Source organism: Gracilinanus agilis, chromosome 6, assembly GCF_016433145.1.
Source record: "Gracilinanus agilis isolate LMUSP501 chromosome 6, AgileGrace, whole genome shotgun sequence".
NCBI lineage: Eukaryota > Metazoa > Chordata > Mammalia > Didelphimorphia > Didelphidae > Gracilinanus > Gracilinanus agilis.
The window spans coordinates 125338823-125354944 of record NC_058135.1 but is presented as its reverse complement, the minus strand read 5'-3'; the positions used below and the strand labels follow the sequence as shown (position 1 = coordinate 125354944).

The window sequence follows — 16122 nt, the reverse complement described above, 5'->3', positions numbered from 1 at the left end:
TCTACCTTACAAACATCTTTTTTTGATTCTCTTTTCCTTCCCCTCTTCTTTCTCTTAGTTCTCCCACCTTAGACTGTATCTGGTATTATATGTTCAGTTCTGGGTGCCACATTTTAGGAAAGACATTAATAATAATTTGAAGTGTGATCAGAGAAGATGAGATCATGCCATATGAGCAAGCATCAATGGAAGGAACTGGGGATTTTTAGCCAGTAGAAGGCCAGACAAGAGTGTTTTAGCTGTTTTCAAGTAGTTGAATGCCTGGCATGTTGAAGAGTGACCAGACTTTCCCTGGCTCTAGTGGGCATAACAGATGGAAGTTGCTAAGAAGTAAATATAGAGGGAAATTCTCCTAATAGAGCCACCCCTGCCATTAAATAAAATTCCTCAGGAGACAGTAGATTTCCAGTCACTTATAAGTCTTCAAGAAAAAAGTAAATTTTAAATTTTAAAATAAAAATTTCAATCCTGCTTTTTTTTTTGTTTTTGTGTCATAGTCATTTCTGAATAATGCTTTCCCCCTCCACTGACCCTCAGCCCTCTCTTGAAATTCAGAAAAACAATTCTGTAAAACCAGCTGACACACCACCACTGTTATTTAGTTCGGCGAGCATTTAATAATCACTCTCTGTGTTCCAAGCACTGTGCTAATTCCTAGGGATAAAAGGAAAAGCAAAAAGCATCATCCCACCTTCAGGGAACTCAAATTCAATCAATCAGTAGGTTTGATTGCAAGTTCCATTTGATTGTAAGCTCCTTTTTTTTCCTTTTTTTTTGAAAAAGGATTGCCTTTTGCTCCTTTTTGTCCCTGCAGTGCTTAGCAGAGTACCTGGCACATAGAAAGTGCTTAATAGAAGTTTGTTGATTGATTGGTTCATTGATTGAAATGCCCACTTGATAAGTATGTTTTAAAGAGGATTCCTATTCAAGTGTGGATTAGACTAGCTGATCTCTGAGGTCCCTTCCAGTTCTTAGATTCCGTGGTTCTTCTTTCCTAATATTTTTTCTCCTCTCTTTCTTATTCTCTTTTCTTACCTTCTTCCTCACCTACAAGTTAGACCTACCATTCTCTACCTCATCCCACCTCCCATGTCAAGATCTATTTATCATCTCTTTTATCTATTCTCTTATTGGCTTCCCACACTCCCACACTCCATTGACTTAACCATGCTGGCAGTACTCCCCTAAGAAAAAGCACCCTAGAGACATGAAGTAGCCTTTCCCACCCTAGAGCTAGTAAGCCTGCTTCCCAGAAATTATGGAGCCAACATCCAGCTTTTCGCATTTGACAACAGGACAGCAGGCATTGGGAAAAATACTGCGCACACAGCCCTCACATTTCTGGAGGAGAGAGAATAAAATTTTTAAAAATCCCTCACTGATGTGGATTGGCAAAAGGTTGTATGGAAAGAGAAGTAAAAGATATCCCCCAAAATGCATGAAATGCTTGACCCTGGCCAAGTCATTTAACCTACTTTGTCCTAGGGGAAAAAATGCATGAATGAAAAAAAGTGGACAAATCACTTAACAACCATGAGAAGTAACTGACTGTCCCATCATTCAGTCATCTGGCATCTCCTTCTGTTGAGAAAACAGAAGTACCCTCAGTACAATGGACTGATCTCCTATGGTGAATTTACATAGGATGTTGGTTAGAGCTGCACAGATTGGGTAGGCATGGATGGGTTGTGCTCTGCAGAATTGGATAGAATACTAACATCAATGACATAGCTTAAACTTGGCTCAAATCTTCCACTTTGGCATTCCTTTTCTCCAGCAGATTTTATCATTGTGATAGAGACCATAACACCCTTGTTAAGGCCCTTATCACCTCTTACCCAGACTACTGCAATAACCTTACTGGACTCCCAGCTCCCATTCTACAGCTTCCAGCTCTCTCTAATCCATCATTCCCCGCACTTCCAAAATAATATTCCTATAGCACGTGTCTGGTTTTATTTTTCTTCTGCTCAAGAACCTTGGTGGCTTTCTATGCCCTCTAAGATAAAATGCTCATTTCTTAGCTTGACATGGAAGGACCTTCATAGTCTAACTACAGCTGATCTTTCAAAAGTTTTGTTTTGTTTTTTAATCTTGGTTTCCTGTTCACATTGGTCTTCAAATACTCTCCCTTCCTTCCATCCTAAAAAAGCTTATGTTCTGTTTCCCAAACTTGGCATCTCCTGTCCCATCATCTTTGCATAGGCTGTTCCCTATCCTTGGGAATGTACTCCCTCCTCACTTCCCCTTCTTATATTCTCTAGTTTTCTACAAGGCTCTCTTTACAGGAAGCCTCTCCTCATCTCCTTAGTTGTTAGCATTCTCTCCTTCCATAAATGATCTTGCATTAATTTATTTCTTTACTTGTTTTTGTTGCTCCAGAGAACAGAAATTCTTAGAACTGTTGTGAGGAAGATTAGATGGACATCATTGACTTAACTCAGTGCCTTACCTATAGAAGACCCAATCAGAGTGCTATAGAACCATAGAACCATAGAACCATAGAGTTATATTGGCAGGAAACTTAGAAGTCAAAAAAACAATCTCATTTTACAGATGAAAAAACTGAGAGGTTTAAGTGACCTGCCTGTCATCACCCAGGAACTAAGTGGTAGAGAGAAGATTAAAACCCAGGTCCCTGGACTCCTAATCCAGCACCTCTTTCCATTGTATCACACTATTGAACTGATGTAGAATGAAATACTTTCAAGGAAGCATTTGCATAAACAGATCTAAGTAAGCTAATTTCTTTGTAATTTTCTATAACATTTTTGTTACTTAGTAAATATTCATAGAAAGCACTGTAAATATTACCCAGGGGGCCTCTCATTGTTTGTATTATAATCAGAAATTACCTAAGTCTTCGCAGTCCTATCATTTTTTACTGTGGGAACTGATGTTACAGTGTGGGGTATGTCCTTGCTAAATAAACAATCTGGAAGGAAATGATGGGAAAGAAGGGGGTTCTTTCCTTCTCAGATTAATCATTTAGAGGCAGGAAGTCACTGAGTATAGTGTTTCAATCTCCATCCCTGGTGAAAATCAAAGTTTTCATTTTAAAGGAAAAAGTCAGAATAATCCTTGGGTTAGCTAGTCTGACCACTTCCCAGCCCCAGCAGGAAAGTGAAGCTCTATGCTTCTTCAGAGATGATATGCTCTTCAAATGACTTCCAGGTGGTAAGCATTTTAAAAAAGAGTGGAAAAAAAGTTATTGATGGCTCTAATTTTCCAGCAATGAGGTCACATAGCATGCATACCAGGCAAAGGGTTAACTGCCTATGAAACCAAAGTACTCACTTCGACCATTCATCAGCTTCATGTAGTCCATTAAGAACTCTTCAACCCAAGGGACATAAGCAAACTAAGCCTCAATAAAATGTACTAAGAACTTATTAAGTGCCTAGTATGTGCAAGATATTTGCCCTAGAGGACCTGGGGATTTGTTGTTGTTGTTGAGTCATTTCAGTCACATCTGACATATTGTGACCCCCATCTGGCGTTTTCTTGGCAAAGATACTGGAGTAGTTTGCCATTTCCTTCTTGAGCTCATTTCACAGATAGGGAAACTGAGGCAAATAGGGTTAAGTGATTCACTCAGGGTCACTCAGCTAGTAATTGTCTGAGGCCAGTTTTGAACTTGGGAAGTTGAGTCTTCCTGACTGTAGGCCAGGCACTTTATCCACCATCTAGCTGCTTTAGGGCATAAATAAACCAAAAATAAAAGAACCCCTGACCTCAAAGGACTTATGCCCTACAATAGCTGTGAATAAGTTAAAAAATAATCATTGACATTCGTTTAGTGCCTTAACGTTTGCAAAACGTTTTACCTACATCATAACATTTGATCCTCACCATAACCTTGTGAGGTAACTATCCCCATTTTACAGATGAGGAAACTAAAGCTTAGAGAAGGTGATTTCCTGATGATCACATAGTTAATAAATGTCAGACTTGGGATTTGATTCTAGATCTTTCTTGATGTCAAGTTCAGAATTTTATCCACAAAACTGTTTTGCCCTCTCATCATAATAGCTGGCATTTGGAGAGCACTTTAAGCGCTTGCAATATGCTACATGACATAGCTATGACTTCATGTTTCAAAATACAGATTAATTTATACCAAAGAACTTTCTTTACCCAAAAGTAGGCAATTGAAACCAACTTTTTTTCTAATTAAAATCATTTTCTAAAAAATCCACTAATTCACCTATGGGGTACTCCCACAACTGATATAAATTACAGTTTCTTCACATCTCTTGAATTGTGGTGGCTAAAAAAATTGATCACTTGGTAACCAAGCTTCCAGGGCCTGGGGCAAGATAGGTCTTTGGACAGCCCCCATCACCAGGACCCACACTTGAAGCCCTTCAGACTTAGGGGCACCTCCCAAAGCTTGCATTCCATTAACAGGGCTTTCAAGAACCCAGGATCACCTCGACAGCATGATCGAACATTAGGATATATTAAGTTTAAAATCCTACACTTTTCCCATGTACTAGTAAAAGAGTAAAATAGTTTTCTGAGTTTTCAACTTAAGAATTGACTTTCTGTTCCTGTGTCATCTCCGAATTATTACAACCAACAGTTTTTTTTTTCTCTCTCTGTTTAAAAGGATCTTGCTTCAGCCTTGCTGTTTGCATATTTCAGGGGTATTTTGCATGTTGTTTGCATAATTTTTCTTCTCTTTTTTTTCTTCTTCTTCTATTTGCAGTTTTACCGAGATGCGAAAGACTGGTGGCTCTTCGGTTTCTATTTCTGTGTACCGTTAGCATGCACTGCCATCTTTTATACTCTAATGACTTGTGAGATGCTCAACAGAAGAAATGGCAGTTTGAGAATTGCACTCAGTGAGCACCTTAAGCAGGTAATAATCATGGCAATGATTTGCATTTATACAATACAATACAAATATCATCCCATTCGAGACAAACAGGAAAAGAGAACCAAAAGCTTGACAGTAGAGTTCTTTCTTGAGCTGGATGCATGCTTTGAAATACTTCATGGTCCAAATCAACTTGTGGATTTAGAAGGCAGGTAGCCCAATGATCTCAAAGCTCAAATTGTGAAATAGTTCAGAATGATTTATATAATTGGAGAATGTCACATAAAACAATCTAACCCAAGGAAAAGATGAGTCATTCATATAGTAAGAGAGAGGGATAACCAATGGCCAGGCTACATTGGTATCCACATGATGTCAAGTTGTGGGAAAGCCTTCCACCTTATTGGAGAGATCCCTTTTGGTGAATTTATGGTAGGATATGGTAGCAGATTCTTACATGGTGCTTTGCTGTTTTAAAAGCATTTTCTCATATGGCATATCCTTTGTACTGGTCTTGGAGTGAGGAGACTCCTGGGTCAGAATCTCAATTTTAACATCTACTGTGACTCCAGGGCAAAGAAAGAGGCATCATCATAAGCACACTGGATTTTGAGAAGCAGAACAAGAGCTCATGGGTAGGATCTGTTACTTACTACCCATGAGAATTTTAGTAAAGCGTTTAATCTCTTTGGCGGACTCCATTTCTCTCGTCTATAAAATGAGAGGTTTAGACTATTCAGTAACACTGACCCCTCCTTGCTGTCTCGTCAACAAGGCACTTTGTCTCTTGACTGTGAGCATTTTCACTGGCTATCTCCCACATATGGAATATGCTCCCTCCTGGCCTTCATCACCTCCTGGCTTCTTCAAACCCCCATTAAAATCCCATCTTCTACAAGAAACCTTTCCCAATCCCTGTTTTTTAAAAATTCTGTCTTCTCTCTATTAATTATTTCCTATTTCTCCTATGGATAGCTTGTTTGTATATATTTCTTTTCTTCTTGTTGTTTCCTCCATTAGATGATAAACTCATTAAAGCCAGAACTGTCTTTTGACTTTGTTTTCATTTTCAATGCTTAGCACAGTGCCTGGCACATAGTAGCCACTTGATAATGGCTTACTAATTGACTAACTGGCTCTAGGTTTGTGATCCTAGATTATAAAACATTTAAACCTCTGAGAACCTTCATTTTCTTATCTGTAAAATGAAAATCACAATATTTGCTCCCAACCTCCTTCACAGGTTGTTGTGGAAAAAGTGCTTTGCAAACCTTAAAGGTGCTATTTTTTGCCTTTGATTGAAAATCCCACTCCCAATAAAAAATTCCTTATGCTACCATGGATTGGCAGTTCTTTTGCATCTCAGAAACATAGCGAATTGCCAGGATACCTCAGTTTAAGAGATTAAGTGAATTGAAATGAGTCATACAGTCAGTATGTGGCCCAAATCGAAAAACTTATAAATGTGATTATTAGATCTTGACACTGTACCGAAAATCGTGGAGCGTGTTGCTTTTCTTTTTTTCAGTTAATATGCATTTATTTTACCACCCAGAGGGGCAGAAGGAAATGGGAGAGAAACAAAACCCTTTGTAATACATATGGATTTACTTTGCTCTTCACTTGGGTAGCTAGGTGGCTCAGTGGATAGACTGCCAGACCTGAAGTCAGGAAGACTCATCTTCCTGTGTGAACCTGGGCAAGTTACTTAACCCTGCTTTGCTTTAGCTCCTCCTCTATAAAATGAGCTGGAGAAGGAAACAGCAAACCACTCCAGTATCTTTGTCAAGGAAATCCCAAATGGGAACAACAGCAACAAAAATGTTGGATGGATTCTCTCACTCCACCAATGTGGCAAACTTATGTGGACTCTGAAGAGTTGTACAGGATGGGCAGGCACAGATGGATTGGGAGTTGCATTGTTATCCACATTAATGAGATAATGAATCCGTTCTATTATCAGAACAGTCAAACCTCATAACAGCCCTAAGAGGTAGGCTGGACAAATTGTATCATCCCTATTTTTTTGTAGATAAGAAAACTGACACTTAGAGAGGTTAATATCACACAGGGTTAGAATTAAGAATGGTTAGAATTAAGGAAAGAACCGCATTTTGCAAATATGAAAACAAAGGTCCAGAGAAGCTCAGTGAATGGTGCCTTCACCATTGTAGGCTCTTTAAATAGCTGGGGAACTGGATTGTATTGAACTGAATTGAATCAAGGGACTTGGTCCTGTAGCTAGAACCCAACTCTTCTGACTCTTTTAAACAGCAGTACCCTTTATAGCAAAATGGGCCACATAGGATCTTCTTTCTGCAAGAAATGCCTCCATTCTATTGTGTTCTATTTGAGACCACTGTCTTTCCATATTTCAACTTAACTGGTAACTCCAGAAGATCAAAGAAGCACTGACTGGGTGGAGGGATGCTCTGTCTTTACCAACTCTCCTACAAACCTTTTGTGTGGTTGTGCTAGTCATGTGGGCTTATTATAGGCTGCCCACACCTAATACTAGGTGGTTAGAAGCAAGACAGCATTATGCCTCCAATCCCCATTTTAATCAGTTTTCTCTTGATGTTGGCTGATCCCAGTAGCAGACAGACTGTCTTTTACGTGGCTAGCTCAGTTTTTAAATGTGCACATTCTTAAAAAATAAACACCATGTGCCCCAATTAATGGCCAAAGAAAAATCTCAATCTGTGATTTTCCTAATCCAGTATAGACTTTGAAGTGCCTAGACCTTCAAAGCCAGTCCAATCCACCCTGATTCCTCTGCTACATAAAGTAGTCCTTTACATAATATTGCAAATGATGATTGATTCTGGGCTCAGTTTCCTTATCCATAAAATGAACTGTTAAACTTGATGATCTCTGAGGGCCCATTTAGCCATATATCTGGGTATATGGTACTCTCGACCATACCCTATTGTTTGAATCCCATGCTATAGTTATAGTTATCTTGCATGTCCAATTTCCTTGTATTTCCAATCTCAAACTGGATATCTACTCAACATGTCCAAAGCTAAATTCATTTTCTTTCCACTTAAAACCTTCCTACCTCTTACCTTCCCTGTTAGTGTACAGGGAATCACCATCTTCCCAGTGCTGCCAGCTTACAACTTGGAATCATCTCTCTTACCACCTCCATATCCAATTTAGCCTTTGCAATGTAAAAGGAAATTCTTTATTCCCTTTGTCTATTTTGAGTTAATCAATCAAGAACTAAAAGTACTCCTATTTAACACTTAGTAAGTCACTAAGAGTCTTCACAAGTCACTTACAAGAAAAAAGTTCACACCTCCAAAACGCCACAAGCACTGTCTCCCCTCCCCCGCCCCTTGACCAGTGCTAGACAAATTGGGAAGCTGTGATTGGTTCCCATGAAGTGGGAGAGAGACAGGAAGTGATGTGGAAATAGGGCTATAAAAGATGAGACCTAGAAGAAGAATTCATTCTTTCCATGGTGAGGAGACTCTCCTGGAGGAGGATTCTGCTGGGCTGGAGCTTTCTGCACTGGAGGCTTGCTGGCTGAGTGACTGGAGCCCAAGAAAGAGGGTTGCCTTGGTGGAACCCTTGCTGAAGATACCACTGGGAGTACTGGCTTAAGACTACCATGACTCCTCATGGAGATTGGGACTTGAGCGAGCCTTTGTGGGTAGTGAGCTGGACTTCTTTGGACAGAAATTATGAGGTATCTAGCTAGGCAATACTTTCTACTTCCTTCCTACATTTCTCTCTCTTATATTAAACTAAATTGTTAAGAGCAGTTAACAGACTTGTGACATAAGAGTTATAAACAGTGAGCACAATCTTATATTTTTTATCTCTTATATTTAGTCAAACCAATTTTAATTTTTACAGCAACATCTCTCAAATATACCCCCTTCTCTCCTCTGCCACTGCCACCACTGTGGTGTAGATCCTCTGATCACCTCACACATGTATTATAGCAATAGATTTTGGAAGGGTCTGCCCACCTCAACTTTTTCCCCATTCCAGTCCATCCTCCACTTAAATAGCCACCAAAGTTATTTCCCTAAAATGTCTATCCAACCATGTTATCCCCTTACTCAAAGAACTACAATGCCTCCCTCTTGACTCCAGGACCAAATACAAAATCTTGTTTGGCATTCAAAGTCTTTCATAGCCTATACTCCTCCACCCCCACTTTCTAGTCTTCTTACACTTTACTCCCCAACATGTACTCTTTTATCCTGTGACACTGACCTCTTGTCTGTTCATGAAAAAGACTCTCCATCTCATGGTTCTGGGCATTTTCTCTAGCTATCCCCCATGCTAGAATGCTCTCCCTCATCAGCTCTACCTACTGGATTTCTTGGCTTTCTTCAAATCCCAACTAAAATCCCATCTTCCTCAGGAAGATTTTCCAAACCTTTGAAATTCTAGTGACTTCCCTCTCTTAGTTATTTCCTATTTATCATATATATGTGTGTATGTGTGTACATGTATATATAGCTTCCTTTGAATATATTTGTTTGCTTATCATCTCCCCTATTAAATTGTAAGCTCTTTGAGGGCATCTTTATGTATCCCCAGCCCTTAGCACAATGCCTGCTACATAGTAAGTGCTTAATAAATGTTTATTGACTGACATAAAAATAATAGGAATAGTAATAACTGGCATTTATGTATCATTGTAGCATAACACTGTATGAAACACTTTTTATCCATTATGTATCACTTGAGACTCCCAACAGCCCAGTGAAGTAGGTACCACCACTATCCCCATCTTAGAGATGAGTCTCTTGCCCACAGTTATATCTGTGACTTAGGTCCTTCTGGATTCCAAGCCCAGTATTCTATCTACTACACTTCTCTGATTAGAAAGAATCATTCAGGGGCAGAGCTAAGAAGGCAGTATAACAGCAGCAACCTTCTGAATCTCCTTCCAACCAATCATTACAAAGCTTCTAAAAAGCTTTTATCAGAAATCAGATGAACAAAGGGGCTCTCTCCCATGGGATATAGCCTTAAAAGTAGGCAGTGTTTGGGGATTCCCATGCTATAAGGGGTTGAAAATATATTTATCAAAGTGCAAACTAATCACCCCTCCCCCACACTACCTATTGTGCCAGAGTCAGAGCAGTCAGGGAAATCTCTAAATTCTCAGGGGGCTGGCTGAGGGCACAACAGACTTGCCACAGATGTCAATGTATAGTCTTGGCAGTTAGACTTGAGACTCCTGAGGCTGAGGAGTACAGAGCCTGGGAAGCAGATCATGGAACTTGGGCAGAAACAAGGCTAGACACAACCAAAGCATCAGGGATAGGAAAGATAGCCTCAGGGCAAAACTCTTTAAGGAGCACTACACAGAGAACATCACATTACCTGCCCTCATTAGGGTTTCTGACTGGGAAGATACTACCAAGGCAAAGTCCTACAAGACAGAAACTAAGAAAGCAATCAACATGCAGGAATCCCAATCCACTGGTGGCAAAAAGAACAAGCAGCAGCAAAAAAGCTCCTTACTCTGGATAATTTCTATGGAGAAAAAGAGAAAAATACAGAAGCAACAGCAGAGGGTGATAAACAAGGAAACACATTCAAACTTTCAAAAAAAATGGAAATTGGTCACAAGCTCTCAAGGAACTCAAAAAGGAGTTCAAGAACCAAGTAAGAAAGATAGAAGAAAAATGGGAAGATAAGTGGGAAAAAATGAAAGTAATACAAAAAGAAAATAACAGCTTAACAGACAAAATTGCTCATATGGAAAAAGAGACACAAAAATCAAATCAAGTAATAAGCAAATTAGAGGCCAGAATTGCCTGCTGGAAGCCATGAAAAGCAGGATAAACCACTGAAAAGGAAAATCAAAAGATCATAGTGGAAAATCAATCTTTAAAGACTAGAATTGGGCAAGTAGAAGTTAATTATCTCACAAGACAGCAAGAATTAATAAAGCAAAATCAAAAGAATGAAAAAATAGAAGGAAACATGAAATATCTTATTGAAAAGACAAGTGACCTGGAAAACAGATTCAGGGGAGATAATGTGAGAATTATTGTTCTACCTGAAAGCTTGGAAAAAAATAAAAGTCTTGACATCATATTACAAGAAATTATCTAAGAAAACTGCCCTGATATTCTTGAATAAGAAGGCAAAATAGATGTTGAAAGAATTCATAGATCATCCCCTACATTAAATCCTCAAAAGACAACCCCCAGGAATGTACTAGCCAAATTCAAGAGCTTCCCAGCCAAGGAGAAAATATTGCAAGTAGCCAGAAAGAGACAATTCAGATATCAAGGAGCTCCAGTCAGGATTACACAGGATCTGGCAGCCTCCACACTAAAGGGCCACAAGGCTCAGAATATGATATTCAGGAAGGCAAGAGAACTGGGTCTACAACCAAGAATCACTTACCTGTCAAAACTGACCATATACTTTCAGGGGAAAGTATGGGTATTTAACAAAACAGAAGATTTCCAAGCATTCCTAAAGAAAAGACCAAAACTAAATGGAAAATTTGATGTCCAAATACAGAAAGAGTCATTCAGATCCTAGATTTAGATTTGATATCCTGCTCCAATAGTCCCCTATATCTCAGCCAATAGGAAGGAGAAAGATATAGTCTATCCTATTGGCTAAGATGTAGGGGACTATCAGAGCAGAATATCAAATCCATCCTCAGACAAAGTCTCTGCTCTAATCATTTTTGCTGAATTATTTTTCTCTGTCACAAGATAAAGAGGGTATGGCTAGAGTGGGACAGTTTTCAATTCTGACCTAATATTAATTAACAGGACAAGAAATGATTGTGACATAAAGCAAAAGTCATTCTTTTTTTTTCAATTACTAAAGTTCAGTAAGAATATTGACTGATATTTGGATTCTTTAAGAGGTTTCTGGAAAACCATTTCTCTGACTTTCTGCAGTGACAGCTCTTCCTCTCATGACTAGAATAACTTTGTGATATCATTCTATCTCAAGATAACTTTCTTTTGTAATTATTTTTCCTCTGTAGCGGCGGGAAGTGGCAAAAACAGTCTTTTGTTTGGTTGTGATTTTTGCCCTATGCTGGTTTCCTCTTCACCTGAGCCGAATCTTGAAGAAGACTGTGTACAATGAGAGGGATTTGAACCGCTGTGAATTGCTTAGGTATTGTACCTGCCTTTTACCTATTTCCTCATTCAAAATGAGCCAAAGGAAGCTTAAACAGACTAACTTTCCTGGAAGGGAATTAGGGTTTCCCCAAGAGAATAAGGTTCTTATGATTCTATTCTGCCTACTTTAATGATCCCTTTGGGTCCCCATTCTTTTCAAGCCTAAGAGGAAAACCCCACAAGACCCCTATTGTTTAGCTGCTACCCCTTTTTTGAGAGGATAGGGAATAACTCCCCTAAATGGGGTCACTGATTTAGAGGAGAAAGGGACTTTTGTGGTCATCCAATCCTCTCTTTTTGTAGATGGGGAAACTGATGTACCAAGAGATTATGTATTTTGCTTGAGGTCAAACAGGTAACTAATAGAGGCAATTGGAACCCAGATCCTCTGGCTCCAAATCTAGTCTCCTTCCATGACAGCATACAAGGAGATGAAAAGGGTAGTTTCTGCCCTGCATGTCTCTAGAGTTCCTGCTACTGTGTTTAAGGGTGCTATCTAAATTATGGAGCAGATTTTGTGGCAAAAAAAGGCTATATGAAGCTGAGACCACCATTATTTTTTTTTAAAGTATATAGAAAGATTTGTTGGAAATTGCTCCTGGGCAGAAAGAATGCTTACTTCAGGAATAAATTCTAGCATGTAAAAAATAATATATGTTCTAATTATTCTACTTTATTTTCTTTTGCTCTAGTTTCTTATTGCTTATGGATTACATCAGCATTAACCTGGCAACTATGAATTCATGTATAAACCCGATAGCACTCTATTTTGTCAGCAAAAAGTTTAAAAATTGTTTCCAGGTAAGAGCTTTTTAGAAGGTAATTTTAAGAGAAATGAAAAATGGGGAATAATAGCTGCCATCATGTAGCATATCATCATCATCATTATTAATTTTATTATTAATACTAATGTAATGGCCAGTGTTTAAATAATGCCTTGCAGTTTGAAAAGCACTTTACAAATATCTCATTTTCTTCTCACAACAGCCCTGGGATGTAGGTGCTATTATTTTCTGCATTTTACAGATGAGGAAACTGAGGAAGACAGATATTAAGTCATTTCATGAGTCTCTGAGGCAGGATTTGAACTCAGATCAACCCGATTTCAGATCAACTCTATCCCCTGTGATAGCTAGCTCCCCAGAGCATGAAAAATAGATAGCAGACATTGCCAATGTGAGCCTTAAAAGTAACTATCATTTTCACCAACTAGAACTATAAAGAAATTACATGAGATGATATTTAATATATCAAACATATATTAAGCACCTTATGACAGGCACTGTGCTAAGCCCTTAAAAGGCAAAAACGGAATAGTCCTTGTCTTCCATGAGCTTACATTCTGTTAGAAATGAAAGGAGGATAAAGAGAGAATATAGTATGGACACAAATAAGAAAAGACATAACATAGCATAACATACAATATAATTAATACAAAGTCATTTCAAGAAGGAAAATACTAATAACTGGTTGCCTCAAGAGAGAGGCTTCTTGCAAGAACTGTGCTTTGAAAGTTTCTTCAAGGTAAAAGTGAAGAAGGAATGCATTCTAGACATGGGATAAGTGCTCTACAAAGATCCAGAGGCAGGAAAGTTTCAAATAGACCACATGGCATCTATAGAGCCAGAAACAAGAAAGGTAGGTCCTCTAAAAAGGTGCCACAAACAACCATAATACCCTGGGTTAAAATTAAAATAAAAGGTTATTTTTTGTGACCTGCTCAGTGACTATTCCACTTAAAAGAAACCCTAAAATTCAATTATCAGAAAATATAAAAGTCTTGACTTAGTCTGCCATCTTCACACTCGAAAAACAAACAAAAAAAACCTTCACCTTCCCAAATTAACCTTAACCTTCCAGGACTCTAACCAGCTACATTACACCAGTTTTTATGATAATACAGTGCAGATCACTGGTGTAATCCATTCAAGGAAGTCAATTGTGAATATTTATTGGTCCCTTGACCTAAAGAAATGTCATTAGAAGCGGAAATTTACTCCAACTCTCAAAACTATGTCTTTGAACAAATTCAGAAGATTTTCATGAAGGGAATATCACTTAACAGCACAGTTCATCAAAGTGGTTTTGCCCTCCATCAATGCAAATCAGTATATATATACATACATGCATAAATGTGTGTGCAAACACACCACTAGATAGTTGGCAGATCATTCATCTTAATTGAATTATGATGTTTTTAGTTTTAAAGTATGGCAATTAACCCCATAGCCCATGATATGGAATTTTACTTGTTGCTCCCTCGGCCAAACCTTTGGAGTTGATGCTCAAATTGTTAAATATTTATAATAGTCATAAAACTGTCCATTTCCTGGGAACATTAGCAGCTAGACAAATGCTAGTTAATTAATCCTGGGGAGACAGGGAGGCGGAGGACAGTCCACTTTGCTGATCTGTTGATCTAAGGGTCACTTTATTCTTTTAAAATACTGTAAATGTTTTATTCATGTGCTTTTTTCTCCTGAACACTGTTACTTCCCACTGACTCTCACAAATAGATCCCTCTCTTGTAGCAAAGTACTACAGGAGAGCAAAACAAATCACTCCAATGACAGTGCCTGACAGTGAATTCCTCATTCCACTACTTTTCTTCTCTCTCTCAAGAGGAGAGAGATGATACGCCACCAGTGGTCCACTGATATCAGAATGAACTGCTACATTGGTTAGACTTCCACTATCTTTGTTTTGTTCTCAAAGGCTGCTTTACAAATGAACAAAACAGAACCACGCTGCTTACCCTAGCTTGCCCAAAGAGGTAGAAGGCATACTTCATGACTATTTACTCAGCTTTCTCTCATTAAACTACATAGTCTTCCTTTGTTCTTTGCAGAGTAGAAAGGATTCATCAGGAGAGAGACAGGGTAACTGTTGACACTGGAAGGGACATTGATTTATTTTGCTGCTACTAAACACAGACTGAACGTTTAAGACTTAAAACTCCTGTTTACTGAGTCATTGGGGGAACTAGTGGAGAGAATGTTTTTTTTTTCATTGCTTTCTTCTTTTCTAGTCATGCCTCTGCTGTTGCTGCTACCAGTCTAAAAGCCTCATGACCTCAGTACCTATGAATGGAACGAGCATTCAGTGGAAAACCCACGAACAAAATCATCACAACACAGACAGGAGCAGCCACAAGGACAGCATAAACTGAAGATGCCCAAAACACCAGCAACGCCTCAAGCCTTACAAAAAAAGAAAGACTGACCCTCGCAGATGTTTTGCCAGGAAGTTTACCAGTTTTCTCATCCTTCCCTGCCCCAGCCCTTGAAAAATGCACTTAAGAATTGCCATCAAATTAACCTGGTTATGTCTTTTAAGTCCTATGAAGTTGACTGCTTTCAGCAGACTTGACATTTTTCAGAGATGACATTCAGCAGTGTTGGAGGAACCTGGAAAGAAGTCTCTCGGAGTTCTTAGGCCCTGGGGACATAGCTTTTGCTTTTGCAGGAAGTGAGAGTCTTCCTCATATGTGACTGGCATACAGTGCCCCTTCTGGCTGAAGTCTGCTAAGAAGTGGCACCATGAAATGTTGCTGAGGGCCACAGAAAGAAGGACTGTGGGCAGCATAGTGCATCTCCATCCTCTTGAGTGTTAAATTTTGTTTTTCCTATATAATACAGTATGGGTTTAAGCCACCTTTGTTTTAAATGTCAGTCCACACCAGTATTCTATTTTTTAATTACATATCTTAATAGCATAGTCACAATCATTTGCTCTTGTCCTACACACATTTTGCAAAGAAAGCAGTAGATTTAGTAAGCAGTCAGGAGGTAAGGCTTCTTTCTCCAAGCAATGATGAATCCATAAACATGTATGGCTTAAAAGCAGCTTAAGTTTAGGTACTTAAAATTCAAACTGAAAGTGCCAGAAGGTACAATAATGTGCTATTAATAATAATTGACATTTACTTAGTGCTTTGAATTTGCAAAGTGCTTTATGAATGTTATTGCATTTAAGCTCCAGAATAGCCCTAGGAGGGTAGGTACTACAGATAGAATTGTGCTCATTTGATAGATGAGGAAACTGAGATTCAGAGAGGTGACTCACCCAGGATCACAGAGCTAGGAAATATCGGAGGCAGACTTTGAACCTAGGTCTGTCTGCCTCTCAATCTATCAGGCTGCATCTCTAAGTATTAGTCTAAAAACTTTTAAA

The 16122-nt window shown here is 38.8% G+C and overlaps 1 protein-coding gene across 2 annotated transcripts in view; it reads left to right on the top strand.

Moving 5' to 3' along the window:
- EDNRA (endothelin receptor type A) overlaps window positions 1-15686 on the top strand; it is a 76142-nt gene extending 60456 nt beyond the window's left edge. For both annotated transcript variants that reach the window (XM_044680843.1, XM_044680842.1), the window contains 4 exons: window positions 4712-4864; window positions 11811-11944; window positions 12642-12750; window positions 14978-15686. In XM_044680843.1, coding sequence (XP_044536778.1) covers window positions 4712-4864; window positions 11811-11944; window positions 12642-12750; window positions 14978-15118 — 537 coding nt within the window. In that variant the 3' untranslated portion in view covers window positions 15119-15686. The remainder of the gene's footprint in view (window positions 1-4711; window positions 4865-11810; window positions 11945-12641; window positions 12751-14977) is intronic.
- The last annotated feature ends 436 nt before the right edge of the window (window positions 15687-16122 follow it).